The sequence below is a fragment of the Osmerus mordax genome, chromosome 3 (assembly GCF_038355195.1).
Source record: "Osmerus mordax isolate fOsmMor3 chromosome 3, fOsmMor3.pri, whole genome shotgun sequence".
Lineage (NCBI taxonomy): Eukaryota > Metazoa > Chordata > Actinopteri > Osmeriformes > Osmeridae > Osmerus > Osmerus mordax.
Genome location: NC_090052.1, coordinates 17233261 through 17253353, shown reverse-complemented (window position 1 = coordinate 17253353; position 20093 = coordinate 17233261). Strand labels below are relative to the sequence as shown.

Below are 20093 nucleotides of genomic sequence, written 5' to 3'. Positions count from 1 at the left end.
AGCGTTTATTGAAAGAACACGGTGAATTAAAAGTGCTTTATTGAATAGGATAAACTGCATTGACACCAAATACCAAAACTAACAAGTGAAGGGCCTGCAGGAAAGGACATCTAGTAAAACTGTTGGTCATTGAATTTCTTAGGTATTGTAACAGTACTGAAAGGTATTGTAATAATCTTTACAAATTGGCATAATCAAATTACTATTAAATATGTCCAATTATTAACAAAACAAAAATGTTAAGAATGATTTGTATTTCTCTCAATGACCCAAAACTACTGATACCACTATTAATCTAATCTATAGTGTTATTAAGCAATTGGAATGTTCCTTTATCTCAGATTACTGTACTGTATAACAGTGGCATCTGTTTCTTTCATTTGTTCCTTCATTCATTTTCAGTATTAGTAATTCAGTATTCACTACAGTGTTTTTCATCAGATAATCGGCCTCTGCATGGGCCAAGACTAGCTTGCGGTGTAGGACTTTGTGGGGTTTAAGCAAGTTGTTGCACATTATTTAACAAGGTCTTTCATGATTCTCAGCGAGGAGCCTCTATAGCCTCCACCAAAGTGGTTCCAGTGATTTAGGTAGTGAAAGAGTTGATACAGCTGATTCCGCTTTGCAAAACCCAAAGCCTTGGGGATCTTTTCATGGTAAGCTGAGTAAAAAGAGCTACCGAAGCCCCCAAACATCCCTGCAATGCCCAGCTCATACTCTGCATGGCCATAGAAGGAGGCTGGGTCAAAGATGACAGGGCCCTCTGAACACTCGGCCACGTTGCCTCCCCACAGGTCTCCATGGAGCAGGGCAGGAAACACCTCTACATCCGCAAACAACTGGGGAATTTTCAGCTGATCAAATGGGAAATATACAAGTGCAGAGTTAAGAGGTGGCATGTCTGTCCTGAATGTAATCTGATGGGATTTCCTATGTATTATTACAGATTCCCTCATTAAGTACAGTATTACCAACCTGCAGCTGGGCCCAAAGCTCTCTGGCCTCCCTGTCTCCACAAGACTGCTCAACCATGTTAAGCTGGTGCTGTAGTCTCTGCTGAGAGTAGAATGTCACCCAGTCATTCTGCCACTCATTCTCCTGAAGAAATCAAAGGGAAAATAGGATGACTGTCTATATTCTGAGACATTAGTATATTCATATGCTTCGTAGTGTACATGAAGTTTCTGTTTCTAAGTAACATACTTGAGGCAGGTACCCACAGCATGTCGGCACATGAAAGCCAAACTTGTCAATGACAGGTACATCTGACCGTCCATCTCCTTTACCTGTATGTGTGCATATGACAAGGATTGACCATCATGACACACAGACATCACAAAATGTCTGCTACATTTTCATGACGTGTATTGCACTGTAGTGGGGATTTCTTATCATGGTAGTGGTATTGCTTGGGAGAACTACCAACGGTCTGCTGCTCATTAGTTAGTTTATCTCTCAGTCTCTGGTTGTGGAGATGCAGGTCAGCTAAACGCTCTCCCAGCTGTTTCGAGCGCCTGTGGAAATCAGTGTCAGGGATAACATTAGGGCCGTGTTGCTTATGTGCTGCTTTTCAAAATCCAGAACAGTATGATAATGTGCTTACTTGCTAAGTCCTCTCATGTCAACATGCTCCATGACAAATGCAGTACCTCCTGTGTCAAGTTCAATCACTTTCACAGGCTTGGGTACTTGAACTGTTTCTGTCATAAGGATTGCATCCAAGCTTGCCATCTCCCCGTCAAACATCAGTTTGGCCTGTAAGATGAAACAGGAGAATAAAATCACCAAAGTTTGGCTTGTTGATGCTATTTAGGTATGCCAGTTAAAGACTATGGCTGTCACATCAATTAGTACAACATCTTCAGTCCTTAGTCCTCATCCATCATCCTAACTGAATAGTTCTATTGTCAGTACAAATCCCTCTATTCACTGATTCGCTTGTGTCAGAAATGTGTTTGATGAGTCCTTGGTTGCTTGCTTGTAACAGCCATGTTTTGAATTAAAGTACAGTAGCCTATAGGTTACATGAGAGAGAAAAGGAAGACAACGCAATCTAATAAAACATTGCATATGTTTATATTGGTAATAAAGTAATGAAGAACCTGACTCTTGTGATTTATCTTCACAAACACTCTTCCGTTGTCAGTGTCATAACTCTGGCCCTCACTGATGCAGCCACCACCTGAATGGCCAGTAGACTTCAGTATCGATGTTGACAACTCCTTCTTTAACTGAGCTTCCATGACAATTTTTTTTAAATTAAATGCACCAGAAATTGTTCTCGATGTAGTTTTGTCAGCCTCGATTTTCGATTTCCACAACTTGTAATACTGCTATGGTACGGGAGCTTATATGTTGACAGCTCTAAGTAGAAAGAGGAGGGACTTGTTAGCAGAGGACTTGTCCAATGTTTTGGTTCCGGATCACATGACAAACACATTGCCCAATAAGAAACTCAACAGCAGTGATTGGTTTGTATTGGTCCTATTAGAGCACAGATCGTCTGGTCATATGGAAGTCTCCATGGTGTTCAAGGAAACTTTAGTGCGATAGCCAGCTAAGAAGCTAGTTTGGTTGCTTGCTAGCTATCTAAACTGATAACTGGTTATCTCAAAGTGTATTGACCCATATTCATTTTTATGAAATGTGCCTGCTGCTTGGAGCCACGGGTGTTGGAAAGACATTGCTGTTAAAACGTTTACAGAATATCCTTTATATGATCTAGCGCATGCTGTACTGCTATAGTCAGCTAGCTGACTACTGTACCGTTGTTGACAGTTAGCTAACTAGAAGATAGTACTGTAGTAGGACTACTAGCTAGCTGTTTTCATTTCAATCGTCACCTCACATGTTCTTTAACGGGTCTTTTACAGCTCAGTTTGCGTGATGGGTCATTTGATTTAGGAGAACCTCCAGTTACTCTGCCCACGGTAAGCCTTGATAAACTGGCCCCCTTACTAGTACCAGCCAAATTAGTTAGCTCACCACATCTGTTTGGATGCATGGTCTAAAAAGACCAACTGAACAAGTACAGTAATATATTCCCTATATTCCCTTAACCTACTAGGTTGGCACCAACTTAACAGATTTGACCCTGAAGAGGAAGAGGGTGACTGTGAGGGAGTTGGGAGGTTGCATGGGACCTATTTGGCCAAGCTACTTCACTGACTGCTCCTCTGTCATTGTAAGTTCAGGTGCTGGGACCAAAATATAAATCACGATTATGTTCACAATGCTGTTTAATATGAATATGTGGTATACTAGATGTAAATGCCCCCACTTTTTACAAGGCACTCATTCCAACATGATATATTTGAGGTAACTATGCAGATTCAGTGAGATTTGTGAATGTGTTTTCACAGTTTATGGTGGACTCCGCCAACATCATCCAGATATCCTCCTCCTGTATTCAGCTCTTGTCTGTTCTCTCTGCTGAGCCACTGCATAAAGCTTCTGTACTGGTCCTCTTTAACAAGAGGTGAGACTCCCACAACACACACATCCCAAGGCACCAGACTTCATTTCCTCTGATCTTGTTTAGTCCTCTGTTGAACTACCAGGGGTAGTACCTTTTGGCAATGTTCTACCCGAGACTGACAGCATCTCTTTCTTCAGGGACCTCCCTTGTACGATGAGCCTCGTGGAAATGAAGTCACTTTTCAGGATGGATGATATCATCGCTTGTGCCTCTCAGCCAATAACAACACTTGAGCTTAGTGCTCGCTCTGGCCAAGGACTCCGAGAGGTGCTGAGCTGGCTGGACTCGACCGTTGGAGAGTGACCTTGTGTCATCACCCTGATTCTCAGGGACATTTGTGCAACGAGGTGCTTAATGATGTCATTGTGCCCGTTTCCGAGGTATCATCATCTTCAACACAAAGAAAGCGATACTGCAAATATCATTGCCTTGTATCTTGTACTTTTTATGCGATTATGGTGATTTAAAACACTGCCATTTGATGCCATATCCTATTCTAGTCTTATTCCAGCAGGCAAATTATGGTATTATCCATACATTATACACCTGTATTACACATGAGGGATGTACATAACAATTATGAACAGGTGTATGACCAAAGTATTTTGGTCTGGGGCATTAAAAAGAAATTAACAATACATGCATTGTCACTGTTGGCCTGCAGGGGGCAACACTCTACATATTTAATTGTGCTTGTTCATGTTTTATGAAGTATTTGTAAATAAATAGTGATGTCATAAACAAGGTTTTGTACATGTTATATTGAATGGTGAAAATAAATGTTATCAAAGCAAAGCAAATAATGAAAATATGTCAAAATAAACAATGAATTGCACATATTGGTTAATTATAGCCATTATATTTCATGAGAATCAGTGTTTCACAAGCAACAAGCAATTTAAAAATCCAGATTTTTCTAAAATTCTATGAAGTTGCCTCTTGCTTGAAAATACCCAATGTATATTTACTTTACCCCACAGTCCCAGTCTATTATAATAGAAGCAAACTTCAGCCTCTTTCTCACCAGTACTCTTCGAGCAACAATCCACCAAGTCCTTTGAATGAGCAATTTTACTGCAACAAAGGGAATTAAAACCACGTGTCATTATCTGGATGGGTTTGTTGGCAGGCCTCTATGCATTGTGTCGTCAGTAGTAAGTCCTTCCAAACAGAAGAGGGACCAGTGGACCTGACAGTGCAGCTCAGCAGAGGGGCAGGTGAGTTAGCCCAGGGCTTTCCTGGAACATCAGTCAGATAAACAGGCATATCTGGTATACAATCAGTGGCTGGATCAAGAGCAATGTGGTCCAATCAGGAAAAGCAGGAAGAGTGGACATGTGACTTGAAGTTGAGAAAAAGTTCCACACTTTCTCACTAAACAATAGTCTAGTACTGTGGCATCAACATGTCTAATTCAACTGTGCTTTTTAGCAATGAATGTAACTGGACAGATGCTTGTAGCAGAAGTAAATGCGGATTGGCCTTATGACAAGATTCTACATGACATTGTTCTCTATTGCAACACACTAGCCTAAATGCCTTCCTCTGTCACTCCTTCCTACACAGAAGGAACACGACAGGGTGTGATCACAGAGAAAAGTTCAGCAGGCAGCAATCTAAGGGTTACAGTATCATGGCCCATATAAAAAAACTAAACTGAATGATTTCAGTTCAGAGTTCCAGTTGAGTCTGAGGTTAGGTTCAACAATACAACTGTAGAAGAAACCGTCTTTCCCACATAACCTAATGCTAACGGTATCGCCACTCTCCCTCCGAGTTTTGGTCCAGTCCCTTTGGACCTCATAGGAAGGGGTTCTGACTGTGCTGGTCAGCCTGCTGGTTCAGAGTTGTAGCCTGGAAGAGGGGCAGAAGGGGCTGGGGCAGGTTCCCAGGCATGTCCTGGCTGGGCTGGGTGGGGTGGGTGACAGAGGAGGGCAGACTGGAAGGCTGATGGCTGGCGGGCAGGGGCAAGGAGGCGCTGTACGGGAGGGTGGCGGCTGGAGGCACTGGGGAGGTGGAGCTGGGACGCATTTGATTCAGGGTCAGGCGGGGCTGTTCACTTTGGAATGGGTTGGTGGCCGAGGGAGCACTCAGTCCTACGGAGAAACAAGAGGTAGGTGTTTACTTGGCATAGTACCCGTTTCTAGTCTTAACGTGTTTTTAGTCTTAACGTGAGACATGATCAAGTCGTATTCGTATAGCCCTTCTACAAGCAATGTCACAGAGGGCTTCACATACAACCATAGAACTGACCCTCAACCAACCAAAACCCTCAAGGAAGACGAGGAAAAGATCCCAGTGATACGCGCATCGTTATGTGCTGAATCTGAGAGGAGTGAGAGTGTGTGTGTGCTTGTGCTGACCTGACAGGAAGGGGTTCTTGGTCTTGGCTGGGGGGTTAGCAGGGATCAGGATGTCCAGGTTGACCAGCGAGGCTGCGGTGGGATCCAGGAAGGCCTCAGGCGTCCGACAGGCCCGTGGACTGGGGGCGGCCAGACTTTCACCCAGGCGGGACAGGTCAAAGATCTCTGGACTGCCCTCACCTCGCCCATTCATATTCACTTGACCCCCGTCCATGGCCTCATCAAACAGGTCTCCGTCTACGAAAATGCAGGGATGAAAGTAGTAAGTCAGACATGAATTCACTGTGAGCCAGGGGGCTTAGGGAGAAATTTCCAGACGTTTTTATACCGCTACTCACCCGAGGGGCTCCCAGGTCGAGAAGAGACTTTAGCTGCCGGACCAATGAAGGGATCTACGCCCAATGCACCTGAAACAACGCACCATGGTGAGATAAGATATCAGCCTCTATATCCGCAAAATATCCAAATGTATCCCAGAGGCGGTGGCACCTGTGTTGGCAGGAGAGGCCCAGGGTTGGGTGCTGGAGCCAGAACTGAGGTTGGGTTTGGGGCTGGGTGCACCGTGCGGGGCCTCCCATGGATCCGGAGGGGACCGTGTGCGCTCCCAGGGAGGAACTGGGCTGCTGGAAGCTGGAGGTGCCATCCAGGGTATTTCTATCCCTGAGGCAGAGGAGCGTGCATCCACTGCACCAAAACAGTGGGACGACAAATGGGGTTTTCCACAACATCGTGTTAACAGGGCTACATGGTGATTGAAGTTTCCTACAACTGATCGCGTGCGTGTGTGGATGCTAACACAGGAATGCGTTATGTAACCAATCCATTTGGGAGCACTGAAACATTTAGTTGGGCTGGACTGCATTGCTGTCGTGTGTGAGGTAATGCCGGAGCAGGAAGAGCGGTGTGTGCAAGGCAGCTCAGAGTTAGCGCCCAGTCTCACCCAGGGAGTCCCAGGGGTCAGAGCTGGGCAGACGGGCGGCCCCTCCTGATAGGTCCCAGGGTGGGTGACATGGGGACGCTTCAGAGGCCACCGCAAAAACATCTACGAGGTCCTTCATGGCCGACTAAGCACACAACAGGGAACAGAGTCTTGAAATTCATAAGCAAGTCTTTTGGCCCTGCGTTACAATTGCTGTATTAAAAGGCTATAATGCATGAAGTATTGTTGCAGGAACACATGATTTATTTATGGATGTTTGTCAACTTTAATTCTCTCAAGCAACAGTCGCCTGAATAGGTGTGGTATATAGGCACTGCTGAGACAAAGGGAGTATGGAGTGTGGTGTAAACTGTTCCTACCCCGCCTCCAGTGGACTGCATCTCTCTCTTGCTCTCCTCAAGAGCTTTCTGGAACAACGACTCGTCTCCCTGGCGACTCCGTTGCTCCTGACAACGAACACATACACACGCACACACACAGACAGACAGAAGCCTGTAGTCATGACAATGCTTTGGGCAAAGCTCACTCTCTCTGAAACTATCTACACCCCAAGACACATAGCGACAGAAACAAACATGCTGGACAAGACAGAGCAACACATGTCTGAGAAAGGACCATGTGAGGAGAAAGAGAGAGAGAGATCCTCTGGTCAGAGAGGGGAGAGAGCAGTCAAGCACAAGTGACTTGGTGAGTGTTCCCATTGTGCTTACCTGGCAGAAAGACTTTACAAGAGACAGAGAAAGAGGGGGATAGAGACGAGTGAGGGATGGAGAAAGAAGGAGAGAGAGAGACAGAGGTACAAACCAAAGCAGTAACAGTGAGTAAAGCAGAAGCCCAGACTGTTGAAACATTAAAGAGAGAGAGAGAGAGAGAGACACATAGAGAGAGAGAGAGAGAGAGAGAGAGAGAGAGAGAGGATATGAGCAGCCAGAGAAGACGAGGGAGTCTTGGAGGAGTGCTGTGTTAAAGGACCAGAGAGGGTTAGGTTGAGCTAGAGGATCTCGGAGGCCAGAGGGAGGATGCTCAGTGAGAGCCAGGGGGCGCTACCTGCTGGTGCTCCTCTTTGCTCAGGCTCAGGGCTATCTGGAGCTGCGCGTCTTCATCCATATCCAAGGCAACCGGAGGGCGAGGGGCGGGCTGTGAGGGCGTCAATCAGTGGAGGGGGGTGGGGGGGGTGTGGTACAATCAGTCACTTATGTATAGATGAAAGCACAACCTTGCTCAATATTCTCCATATTGCATGCAAGCCGCTCTACGGGGGAGGAGCTTGCCCGGCTGTCCAATCAGGGCAAAAGACTGTCCTTTAGCAAGTTCCCTGCAGAGGGACAGGCCCATGCAGCCAAACTATAGGAGAGACCAGAGAGGCTGAGGAGGGAGGGGAACGTCATACCATTGGTCGAAGAAAGAGGGACATAGAGCGTTGTTGGTTAGTGGAAGAGAAAGGATGCGGCCTTGTCTGCTGAGAGAGAGAAGGCGCATCGGGAATGGGGGGGGGGGGGGGGCGTAGGGTGGGGGGGGTGCGTAGAGACCCAAACTGGAGAGGAGAAAGGGTGAGTAGTACACGCATGCGCTACTCTGAGGGACACGTCAACAGACGTGTGGTGGACATGTGTCTCAGAGCCGAGGGCCGTGAGGTAGGAGGGGTCGGGTTAGGGGCCGGAGGGTGCGGGGGCCGGGCTCCCACATCGCCGTACCTTCTGGGCCTCCTCCTTGCTGAGGCTCATAGCGATCTGGAGCTGTGTCTGCTCGTCAATATCCACGGGAGGGGGAGGCGGCTAGAGTCAAGGGGGAGGAGTTAGGAGGAGGACCAATGGAGTTGGAAGCCTATGGTTCAGCAGAAAGCCCTTTGGTGGATTAATACAGGAGGAGTTGCACTGCTCAACTTGATAAACACTTCCTGAGGATAACAGACAGTCTTACATACAGTAGACCGTTTTCATACAGTACATAAGTAGTAAAAGGGGAATGTAAGATAGCGGTATAATACTACTATAATACTGCTAATAATACAGTTTACATATCTGACAAATCTGATATCGGTTTTGTTCTGGCCTTGTGTGCACATTAACCTGCAACAAAACCCAACATTACTCTCCCCACACACTCACAAAGGGCATCCAATGCCCTTGCTATCAATATGAGTCCTGGCAGCCAGGCTAGGCTGATGAGCAGGGAATCAATGCAAACATCCTGTCTATTCCCTCGTTCACTCTGCAGTCACCCCTGAGCATCACCCCCTTTGATTGGCTAGAGTTCCGTTATTGACCGAATCAGAGGCAGAGTGGGGATGATATTGCTTTCTATTAAGGGCTAAGGGAAATGCAGGCCTCTTAGAGCAGGGGTTCTCAAACTTTTTGGGGCAAGGGACCCCTTACAGGGGTGAAAATCTTCCAAGGACCACCCCCATAATCGTAATACCCATTCAGCATACCCTTTGTGCTCTTAACTGGACACAATATGCTTTTCTTTTTTTTAATATTGGTGCAAATGGTCCCCATCTGTAGATCTAATATATTTTTCACTGTTAGAACATATGGCTAATTATTTCACGGACCCCTTGGCTATGGTTCACGGACCCCTAGGGGTCTGGGGACCCCACTTTGAGAACCACCCGTCTTAGAGGACAGAGTGGTGGTTGAGGAGGGAGGGAGGGAGGGAGGGAGGGAGGGAGGGAGGGAGGGAGGGAGGGAGGGAGGGAGGGAGGGAGGGAGGGAGGGAGGGAGGGAGGGAGGGAGGGAGGGAGGGAGGGAGGGAGGGAGGGAGGGAGGGAGGGAGGGAGGGAGGGAGGGGGTGCTGAGCTCTGTAGGACATGGAGTCTGAGTGGGAGGCTGCCTTGTCGACAGCATTCCCACACAGCATGGCATCAGCCACAGTGGAGAAGCCTCCTTTCTCAGTGTCGGGTTCGGATCCGAACCTTTTTCTTGGTCTATGTCTGACAGACAGGAGTATGTCTATGTGTGTGCGCATGTGTTATACCTTTTCAGTCTCTTCTCGGCTCATGGCCAAGGCCAGCTGCAGCTGTAGCTCCTCCTCCCCGCTGGTCTGGGGGCGGGCCTGCTCCAGGTCGGAGGCTACATGAGGAGAAGAGGAGGAGGCTGAGGCCCCGAGGAAGAGCAGGTGGGGGGGGGAGGGATTTGGAAGCAAAAAACGAGTAAAAGGGAGAGAAGGGAGAGGGAGGAAATAGGGAACGGGAAAGAGACACACAGAGGGGGAGAGAGAGGACAAAGAGAGACTCACATTAGTCTGGATTTTTAAGAGCAAACTTAAAAGTGAGTTGGCGCTGGTTTTGCATGTTAATTCTGTGGTCCAATGCCTGTTGTTCCAGGCCTGGCTGGCATTGCTTGCCACGGTCTATCTAACTCTGCCTCCACTGAGAACAATGAGGTTTCTGTGTTAGGGGATGGGGTTGGCGGAGGGGGAAGAGGAGAAGGAGGGGGTGGAGTGGGGCCTACGTTACTACCCCAAATCCCCTTGGTCTGTTCCAGGACACCAGGAGACAGGCCCAGGTTTGGGGGGGGGGGGGGGCTGGGGAGGAGGTATGGCAGTGTACCAGTCTGGATGGCAGGCAGCGGTTCAGGGACGAGGGGGCTATGGGAGGGTAGCAGGGCAGACGTTGGCACAGCGAGGGTCTCTGAACCCCCAATCCTTTCCACTGCGCTGCCCCTCAATGCCCCCGCCTGGGCTGGAATGTACGCAGGCAGGCAGGCAGGCAGGCAGGCGAGCTGCTGCCAACCTCATGACCCCCACCCACTCCATCCATCAGACCCCATCAAACCCTCAGCCACAGGCTGGCAACCAGGCTGTACACCCCCCCCCCCACCCCCCCCACCCCAAAGACCAACAGCCACTCCATCACACAACCCTACTCTAACGCTTACGAGATCGACCAAAGCACATCTACTGGCCATCGGCCTCGGCCGGCATGAAAGGACGCCGAATAGGATTATGTCCCAAACTATTTCTTTATGTGCCATGCTAATTAGCAGTGTGTGAAACAGTAATAGATCCATAATCTGAGGTCAAATACGTAGCCTAGAGTGCACTGCAGCTGCCCCAAAAGTTAACAGTGAGAACGTTTCCACGGTATTGTTTGAAAGAGTGTGCCAAATCAAACAGTTTGGTATGTCTGTTCTCATGAAGAAAAGGCCTCTGACTCCTATTTGCAACAGGAGGCCTGGTTCTGGTCCATAAGGATTCCAATCAAGCAGAAAACCCAGTGGAGCAGAATAGCAACGGGGACATAGGTTAAGGTTAAGGTGCATAGTGGGGCAAAGTAGTGACAAGCATAATGATATCAGCTGTCAGCCTCTCTCTCCTTTGGGAAAATACAACAATAACACAGTGACTCGGGTCCTACTGAAAGCACCAAAATCCCCCTCATGGCAAAAACCACACACAAGCTAGAAGACATAAGTGTTCACACACATAATATTATGACACTGTATGTATTTTTGTACTTGGCAGGTTTTGTTCTTGTATACTATATGCTTATTGTTATGACCCACCAAAACAAATTACTTATCTATGACCAAATAACTTGTTAATTGCCCAAACCTATTTGGCAGTTCAGCCGTTTCTGATTCTGAATATCTCATAGCAGCCCAAACATCAGATGGAAATGGCCACAGCTGCTGTGTATATGTAAACACACCAAGCACAGCTTCCTCTAGTCGCTAGCTGGTCACTAGACATCCCTGGCCAGTGATACAGGCAGAGGGACCCCTCGAGGTTTCACATCACTGTCCTCCTGCATGGAACAACTGCTACAGCACAAAAGATTACAGCCCGTCAACACAGAGAACAGTGCCTTGGACCCACGTGAGAGCCGTGACACAGAGACACAATCTCCCCCACTCCACCTGCCCCCCCCTTTTCATTGTCATTCCTGTTTAGCTGGCACGAATGAGAGCTGGAGAATGAGAAGAATGCAGATGTTCTCTACGACCTTACCGAAGCATAGGAAAGGAGCAGAGAGACTGACAAACATCGAGCTGTGGGAGAAGGATGACTTGTCAAAGTCATTATGTCAGCAGCTGGGACCACAATAGTTTGATTATGACCTATGATCTACTGTCCAGTGACTGCTTGATGTAGCCATCTGCTCAAAATAATAATATCTGTTTGTCATTAAAAAAAAAAAGAACAAAAGAAAAGGAACAAAAAAAACTGCTGACACACTATCTGTGAATCATCCAGTGGATATAGCTTAATAGCTATTAAGATGTCGACTGGAAAAAACAAGATCAAGCAGGCCGTGGTTTGTGTCATAGCCAGTCATCTCAGCAGTCATTCTCCAAAAACAGTCAAAAACAGATGGGTGAGTCTCACCCAAAATCACCATGAGTCAAGTCTCTATAAGGAAGCAGGAAATAGAATGACAAGATTCAGATGAGACTAAGAAGATGTTAAACGGTAAGGTAGTAATACAAAATAGTTTCCAAAAAATGTCAGGTTGCCTTACAGGTAACTAAGGAACAAAATGAAATGAAAGCTGGCTTGGATGCCTGATAACTAACAGTAATATTAGAATAACATTACTTAGAGATGACAGATGAAATGATGTTCAGATATGACATGTGTATGTACAGAAAGTCCCTAAAACTCCCAGCAAAGCTGTGTGTGTGTGTGTGTATGGTCATAAATAACATGCCTATGATGTATGAATAGTCGAAGCTAGATGCCACTCACAGTTGAAGGAGGAGGGTGACCCTCTGGACCGGCCAAACTCATCCCCGTACAGAGTTGCCATGCTGGGCTGGCTGGTGCGGCGCCCTGGGTACGGGGGTGGCAGAGAACCAGAGCCCATCCCAGCTGCAGCTCCTGCCATTCGCTCCTTGGTCTTCAAGGCCTGGGTCCTCTCCTGCTTCAGCTTGTCGTCGTCCCTCATCAAGGTGACCAGCTGCTTGGCCTTCTCCCTCACATTGACCCCCTGGTCACGTCCATCCCGGTCAGTGAACTGGAAGTCTCTCAGAGTCTGGATGGTGAAGATGTTCTCCCGGCACTGCTGGGCCACGCGCTCCGAGCCCGTCTTGATCAGGTAATCCAGCAGCGTGAGGGCCTTGTAGACGTGGCGCCAGTTCTTGCCGTGGTCGTTTAGGCGCTTCCAGATCATTCCCATAACCTCGGTGAAGGCCACCACATTGAAGGTGAGGTCGGAAATTTCCGACATGAGCGAGCTAGGCGGGCCCCAGGGGTCGTTCGAGGTGGCCTCTCGTACCTTGATCTCCGCCTCGGAGTAGTTGTTGACCATGTTTTTCATCTGCCGACGTAGAGAGGAGGTCTGCATGGTGGCGCTAGGGGTGGTGGGTCTCACAGGTGCTGGGTAGAGTACAGTATCAGTGGTCCAGCCACTAGTTTTCTCTTCGATAACTGGAGGAGGACACTTTTACAGAAGTCAGTTCAGAAGGGGGATGCAATGGGGCCGTCCTACTCTAGGCAAGTTCAGTGACGTCCATGAGTGAGTTCCTGGTGTGTGAGAGAATATTTAAACAGTTGGACATACACCGATTATTATCTGGTCAAAGTCTTGTTAAGTTCAAAACAGGCAGTAAGTGAAACTGATAAGCTTCTATAACAACTTGACCCAGAAACCAGTGTGCCTTCTTTTTCACGTTAGCCCTTAAATTACATGTCTGCATAATATACCACTTGGCTATATTCACTTGGAAGTATTTTCAAATTGAAAACACCTCACACATTCCTCTCTCCATTCAGGAGCTGACTGCGGAAAGAGAGAGGGACAGCTCAGCACCTCCCAGTAATGTGAAACACAACACCTGGACTCAGTTTTCCCTGAGAGAAATTTAACTGAGACAGTAAGAGAACTGTGGGAGCCAGCCACACTAGATCTTCCCTAAGTAAGCAAAGATGAGGTGTGCCCGTCAGCCATTTTGAACATGAATCATCAAAGGAGGCTGCTTTTGACATTAGGACAAACATTAGTATAAGAAGGGATATGACCGCAGGGGGCATAACCCAGTGTTGCTAGTGAATTAATCCAATACATTTTCCTTTGAACCAAGTGTTATCATAACAAAAGTCGTCCTATCTCCTGTTTGGCTGAGGTGAAAGGATTAACAATGCAGCACTGGGGCTTCTCATGGTTCAGTGATACCTACAAAAGTCCTGCAACAAACCATTTTCACTGTTGTGATTATACATGCATACACCATCCTTCATTCCAGAAATGTCTTATTTTAAAATGTGCTAGGAAGGCATAATGTCCTACTGAAATGTGGGCATCAAACTACATACAGTATATTATTCAACCGAGGCACCAGTAACTTTCCACTCAGAATTTTGCCTCAGCCATTAAACACAGCGTCTTGATGAATGCACATGCAGGATCAGTCCCATAACAGTGTATTGGCATGGGTTAGCATTTCTCAAATGTTTAACTCAAAGTCCTTCGAGGTAGTAATGAGAGGCTTTGTGGTTGTGCATGCTGTGTTATTGACTCCTATTGATTACTTGTAACCCCTTTGACCATATTGGCCTTGTGAGTACAACTGACACTATCATTTACAGTAGAGCTGGGATAAATACAAAAGAAAAGTACAGTTGGAATGTTAGGTTGACAACGGTAGTACCTCATCTATTCTGGTGCAGCATTAGGGTAGTATCAGATATGTGTACTGTAAGAGCACGAAAATAAACTGATGACTGATGCAAACAAACATCCCAGAATGCTTCTTGGGTCAGCTGACCATGGTCAGAATCTCAAGTGGTAGAGAGAGGCCCCAGTCCAGCTTTCAGCTCATCCAACACCAACTGGCACCCAAACAAGACTAGGAGAAATTGCTCAAATTCCTTTGCTAAAGCCTTGGACAGGAAATATCTATAAAATGGTCGGACAGTATGCAATGGAGGCCTGAAACTGGACAGGGAGGAGACTGTAGGGCAAGATGGACGAAGTGCCATAATGGTGGCTGATCATTCTCACAGTACACACCTTAGTTTTTCTGTGCTACCCACTCAAGTGAAATACAATCATGAAGGCTGAACTATTTCTATAGATTAGTATCAAGTGTCACACATAAGATATGATCAAAGACGATATGTAAGAGGGCCTATAGCTAGATGTCCCTGTCATCAACAGTCCCAAACTTTTTCACTGTTTCAAATGTAAAACTGCTCTTATGTTTTGAGTGTGTTTAATATGCGATCTCCAAGGTTGGCCATGACCTTCACATACAAAACTAAAACAATACTAGCATTGTCTATATTACTAGAAGTATCCTTATCTATATTATTATAGTACATTAAACAGGAGTCTGGTCTCATTAGATACTGCAGTATAAACGACAATTTATTATAAATCCCTTCATATCTTATCCCTTTTACTATGAATAGTAAACAACATAACGCATGTTCCATGTATTCATGTACTGACTCAGTGTTTATATACTTTTGATGTATGTGGACACTATCAAAATAGAATGTGCCTAAGCTATGTTTTAAGTTGTAGGCTATTCTCAAGTAGCTTTTCACTTTCGTTCTCGAGTTAAGTATCAAACTGGGTCGAATGAACCGACATCATGCAGCAGTAGCCTACTACATTGCGTCAACTACGACAACCGAAGACCAGAACTGCGAGACCAGTCAAAGTGCATAACCGTGACTCAGCTTCGGTTGAAAGAGGTAAATTGAGGACGAAAAGCTAATAAAACCAGCTAAATCACGATTTACAAACCAGTGGATGGTATCACTTACCTCTCACATTGCGCGTCATTGGCGTCCCAACTTATGAGACCAGGTCGATTGAAACGCATTTTCCCGACATCTTTCGTGGCTTGAAAATAAACCCACGGCGCAAAGGTGGTTAATACACAAAAGAAAAAATCTACTGATCAAATGAAGGTGTTTACAATGTCCCGGGATTTAAACTGAATTATAGGGGGAGCTGGTAGTAGGTGTCCGACAGAAAGTTTGGTTTGCGTGCACGTCTCAAAGCATAATAACACACAAGCGCCAGGTTTGCAAAGGGCACAGAACCCCCCAATGCACACACAGTAAAAATGGAACGTGAAAGAGGGAGGTAAAATAGGGAGGGGTGCGCGGTGCCTGCAGAGTCAGACTTAACCCATTCCCTGCCTGTTGGTTATCCCGGCACGAAATCCAAATTTGTCTTGACAGAGGCAAGTGATGGAATGAGACTGGATAGTCAGACACTGTGGGTCCATTATCAATAGTATCATTTGTCTGTCTATTTCCCTGCCATTTTCTTTCTTCTTTTTCTTTTTATGGGAAACACATAATTAAAAGGATATTTTCAGTTTTTGTATCAAGATAAGGTGTGCTGCAAATAAATTACATTCAACAATAATTGAAAGCACTGAAATATAGACTACAATTAATGGTTGGGAAATATTCATGGCCATGTCGAAGTGATGTCCATAGTAATAGTAGAAGTTAATGTTCCTAAGGGAGCAACTCATTTCCTCCCTCTTATGCCTTGTTCCTGTGGTTCCTCTTTGCTGTGTGTTCTACTGTTTACTTATTCATTTCCAGTAATGGGCTGTTGATGTCACATCCTATGCATAATACAAAGCTCATCGTCTGTTTTTATTTCACCCCAGTGGAATTGTACATTATTTTTTGACAACAGCAACATTCACAATATCCCTTTCTCTATCAACCGACCACCTGCACACAGTCATTTGTACAAAGATAAGTGTGCATGTCATTGCAAATAATGAAAGCACATTCCTCTAAGAGGTTGACTCTTTCTGTTCGTTGGTCCTACTCCTGTGAGTGGTTGTCAAGAAAGCAGGAAATTCAGGAAATACCAGCTCCACCATGGTAACAATGACCTGAGTCATGTGGAGTAAAACAAAAAGCAAGATGTTAAGAAAGGGAATCTAATCAAGTATTAGAAAATGAATATTTTTGGAAGGACTGTTTCACGGGGTGTGTTTTCTCCACATTGAAGGCCAGCTGTGATATGTTTGCTAACTCCCCTCCTCTCTGGTGAAACAAGGAACTTGTTGCTGCACCTGCTACATCACAATGTTATCCTTTCATATCCTTCTCATGGCCACAAGGTCGGCTATCATCACAGCCAGCTCCCTGTGTCTCATAAGTTTGCTCCAGGCCTCCCTTTCTGTCTTTATTTCTCCTGAAAACAGTGTCCCGAGCTAAGCCTTTGTTTCCCAACAAAGGCCTGGTGATGTCATTGCAGAGGGATATGCTGGCCGTGTCCGGGAGAGGAGGGGGTGGGGAGGATTGGCACAGCAGTGACATCACAGGGCCTTTAAAAGATGGTACCTTGGGACAGAGAGAGAGAGACCAAAAAAAAAAAGAACTAAACATTTATATTTTAAGTTTTTGTTCATGGCACCTACTGATGAGCCTGAACTATGAGTATCTTGAGATTGAGTGGAAAGGAGTCATTTAGGGTTCTATAGGTTTAATATAAATGATTTACTTTAAATTACAAAAACCAGAGCTGTCAATGCAACAAAGTACTTTTCAAAGGCTTTTTGTTCTGAGACAATATCCTTCTCAATGCTGCCCTCATGTGGTTTTATGGCACTGCAAAACATCTGAGTGACAATCTTGTTTTTAGAATTTAAATCTAGTTGACTTGTTTCTAGGATAAATAGCTTAATTAGTAACTTGATTTAATTTAAGTAAACAACACTTTATTCTTTGAAATCTTATCAAGTCAAATGTTCTTACAGCACTGGCAGCCAAATGTACTTGTCTTATGCATAAGCAAGCTCATACCTAATATGTTTGCACTTAAATGTGCAGTGTGCATAAATATAAATACTTGAGAAACATTATAGTACGCAAGTATGCATTGCAGTTTCTGTAGGATATAGAGTATAGAAATAGAAATATGTATATAGTTACATAGTATATACAGTTATAGAATAGGTGTAAAATAATTTATTTAGTTAGAGACTTAGTTATAGAGAATATGTAATAGTGCAAATAAACTGTAAATTCAATTTAAGATAGAGAAACAGAACAGATGCACAGTAATGAGCTCGTAAGGGGAGAACAGTCAATAGGCCAGCAGTCTGCTCAGATCTCACCAGTCCCTCACAAATGGAGAAGTGTTGAAGTGACTTTTGTACATGGGAGAAAACGTATTTAGGCGCTAATTTGAGCTTCCCATTCAAATGTGTCTGTTGGTTAACATGCTACTCTGTCCTTCCAATGTGTTGTAGAGGGGGTAGTCTATGCTGTCAACGATGGACAGCGGCCTGCTACGAGTCATTTTCTCAACTACTTTACAAAGTGTGTCCATCTGGTCAGCAATTACAGAGCTGGCTTTCCTCAATAGCTTCTCCAGTTTAGCTAGCATCCCTTTCCATCATGCTGCCTCCCCCGATACACTGCAACTCAGATGAGGACACTGGCCACAACAGGTGGATGGAACATCGGCAGCATCTTGCTGCAGACCTTGAAGGATTTGAGGCTCAGTGCGAAAAAAGAGCCTTCTCAGTCACTTCCCTTTAGAGGTCATTGGTGTTCCATGGCCAGTTTGTTTTGTTGTCAAGCAGTAAATCCTTCAGTTGGAGGTGATTAGTCCTGCACCAACCAGGCGCCTGTACCTGTACTCCAATTCTTGTCCACTCTCGACACACACCACGTTGGCAGTTTAATACATTGCATATGCTGACTAATAAACTGTCTACTTGTTCCAAGATGCCATGGTTAATCTTTCCACCCTTCATTCCCACTGGTTGGTTGGGTTTCATCTGGCTGCAGTATTCTACAGTTATCTGATGGTACATTTTGTAGTGTATTTGTATTTACAAAAAGACATCTTGTTCCCTCATTTCAATTGCTCCTTGTGTACCCGAGCTCCAGTCTATTGTCATACATACTGCACATCTTTCCTCAATGACATTCAGGACTTTGAGAGACTGAATTCAGTGTTGAGTACAAGACACAAAAGATCTGTCTCCATGGTAATAGACTTTACCTTTTTCAATACATTCTTTTATTTCTTTACCTCCATTAAGTGTGGGTGTAGTGGGTGGGTGAAATGTCCTTGGTTTGAATGAATGGAATGTATTGCAAGAAGAGAAGAGGACACTGTTCATGTGACCTGTCAGTTACTTAGTCTTCATCTCCATACTTTCACAGATAATGGTCTGTGATCGAAGCCCCAAACAGAGTTTTATGGATTTAGGATGGTGTTAACTATTGTTAAACCCTTCAGAATACACACCTCCCTACACAGAAATGTGACTCACATTAGGCACAGCAATAATGGACAATGGAAAACAACTGTGCAAGTGATTGAGTTCAGTATTTTCTAACCTTTTGAGAAATAAAAAACGATAAGTGCATAGAAATGCTTAGCTCAAATTCATAATTACAATATTGTTTGACCATGCATTCAATTGTAATTGCTATGCCAGGTTTAATATTGTTCTTTTTCTATATGATTTTATGTCCTTAGTTATAAGACAAGGGCTCTAGCAAACACTGCAGGAATGCAACATGCTGACACAAAAGATACAGGTCCAAAAATCTTTGATTTCTGAAATCTAACTGACCGAACAAGGCAGATTAACAGAGTTCCATGTGTGACATCATCTCATACCTTATGCAAAGCAGTTCTGCTCTGAGATCCCATTTTAAAACCTGCCATTGTTGCCTCCACTGTCCAGTGGATCACTTGTGCACCAAGGACATCAACACCGCACAAGGTGCAATGGACTAATGGCTCCACCTGGCCTGATCAATCAGTGTAGTTCACTTGGAACAAAACCTCACAAATGGCATAACTATGCAAAAATCCTCACTGTCATTGGCATTTGGCAATGCAACCTTATTAAAGCACATATTCACCTTAATCATTATTTAACGATAGTAAAAGAAAGAATAACTCGGTAATATTCATATATATCACATTACACACACTTCCCTAAACTACAGTATTGTATAAGTATGTGTTAAATTATTAGCAATATTTAAGATTTGGAGTATTGCTTATTAAGGAACTGTACCTAATATACGTCTAGTGTGTCGGTAAAACAGCAATATCCAGTGCAATTATAGTGCAAGTTCTCAGGAGAACTGCAACATCAGGGAGTCAGGTGGCTGAGCGGTTAGGGAAGCGGGCTAGTAATCTGAAGGTTGCCAGTTCGATTCCGTCTGTGCCACATGACGTTGTGTCCTTGGGCAAGGCACTTCACCCTACTTGCCTCGGGGGAATGTTCCTGTACTTACTGTAAGTCACTCTGGATAAGAGCGTCTGCTAAATGTAAATGTAACATCATTTCTTGTGAGTCAACTCTTTCAGGTGTTGGCAGTAATACCTCGAATGACAAAGCGCTCAGGTCGTGAC

General features: G+C 45.1%; 3 protein-coding genes across 6 annotated transcripts; 1 reads left to right on the top strand and 2 right to left on the bottom strand.

The window, feature by feature from the left end:
• Positions 1–23: 23 nt before the first annotated feature.
• fn3krp (fructosamine 3 kinase related protein) lies at positions 24–2385 on the bottom strand. Its single transcript, XM_067233144.1, has 6 exons — positions 2103–2385; positions 1604–1755; positions 1423–1514; positions 1204–1286; positions 976–1098; positions 24–854 (listed from the first exon to the last, which is right to left on the bottom strand). Exons 1-6 carry the CDS (start codon positions 2241–2243, stop codon positions 516–518), a joined length of 930 nt encoding a protein of 309 aa, XP_067089245.1. The 5' UTR covers positions 2244–2385; the 3' UTR covers positions 24–515.
• A 218-nt stretch (positions 2386–2603) lies between these two features.
• arl16 (ADP-ribosylation factor-like 16) lies at positions 2604–3934 on the top strand. Its single transcript, XM_067233082.1, has 5 exons — positions 2604–2705; positions 2872–2930; positions 3068–3184; positions 3363–3478; positions 3616–3934. Exons 1-5 carry the CDS (start codon positions 2645–2647, stop codon positions 3779–3781), a joined length of 519 nt encoding a protein of 172 aa, XP_067089183.1. The 5' UTR covers positions 2604–2644; the 3' UTR covers positions 3782–3934.
• Positions 3935–4232: 298 nt separating this feature from the next.
• epn3a (epsin 3a) lies at positions 4233–15751 on the bottom strand. Of its 4 annotated transcripts, XM_067233078.1 has the most exons (11): positions 15494–15751; positions 12470–13246; positions 9758–9876; positions 8476–8556; positions 7829–7918; positions 7141–7227; positions 6782–6905; positions 6331–6525; positions 6180–6248; positions 5842–6078; positions 4233–5574 (listed from the first exon to the last, which is right to left on the bottom strand). In XM_067233078.1, the coding sequence occupies exons 2-11, from the start codon at positions 13065–13067 to the stop codon at positions 5279–5281; spliced, it is 1896 nt and encodes a 631-aa protein (XP_067089179.1). In that variant the 5' UTR covers positions 13068–13246; positions 15494–15751; the 3' UTR covers positions 4233–5278. The 4 variants fall into 4 exon arrangements, with proteins under 4 accessions (XP_067089179.1, XP_067089181.1, XP_067089180.1 ...); XM_067233080.1 differs by lacking the exon at positions 7829–7918; XM_067233079.1 differs by lacking the exon at positions 8476–8556.
• Between the last annotated feature and the right edge of the window lie 4342 nt (positions 15752–20093).

Bases quoted from the DNA above. Each gene is read 5' to 3' on its own strand.
- fn3krp (XM_067233144.1), bottom strand. From the start codon at position 2,243: ATGGAAGCTCAGTTAAAGAAGGAGTTGTCAACATCGATACTGAAGTCT. The intron at 1,099-1,203 runs GTATGTTACTTA...TGATTTCTTCAG, and splicing joins GCTGTGGGTACCTGCCTCAA to GAGAATGAGTGGCAGAATGA. The intron at 855-975 runs GTTGGTAATACT...CCATTTGATCAG, and splicing joins AGCTTTGGGCCCAGCTGCAG to CTGAAAATTCCCCAGTTGTT.
- arl16 (XM_067233082.1), top strand. From the start codon at position 2,645: ATGTGCCTGCTGCTTGGAGCCACGGGTGTTGGAAAGACATTGCTGTTA. The intron at 2,706-2,871 runs ATATCCTTTATA...CGGGTCTTTTAC, and splicing joins GCTGTTAAAACGTTTACAGA to AGCTCAGTTTGCGTGATGGG. The intron at 3,479-3,615 runs GTGAGACTCCCA...CTCTTTCTTCAG, and splicing joins CTGGTCCTCTTTAACAAGAG to GGACCTCCCTTGTACGATGA.
- epn3a (XM_067233078.1), bottom strand. From the start codon at position 13,067: ATGCAGACCTCCTCTCTACGTCGGCAGATGAAAAACATGGTCAACAAC. The intron at 7,919-8,475 runs GTACGGCGATGT...ACGCCCTCACAG, and splicing joins GCAAGGAGGAGGCCCAGAAG to CCCGCCCCTCGCCCTCCGGT. The intron at 6,249-6,330 runs GTGCCACCGCCT...GCGTTGTTTCAG, and splicing joins GGCCTCTCCTGCCAACACAG to GTGCATTGGGCGTAGATCCC.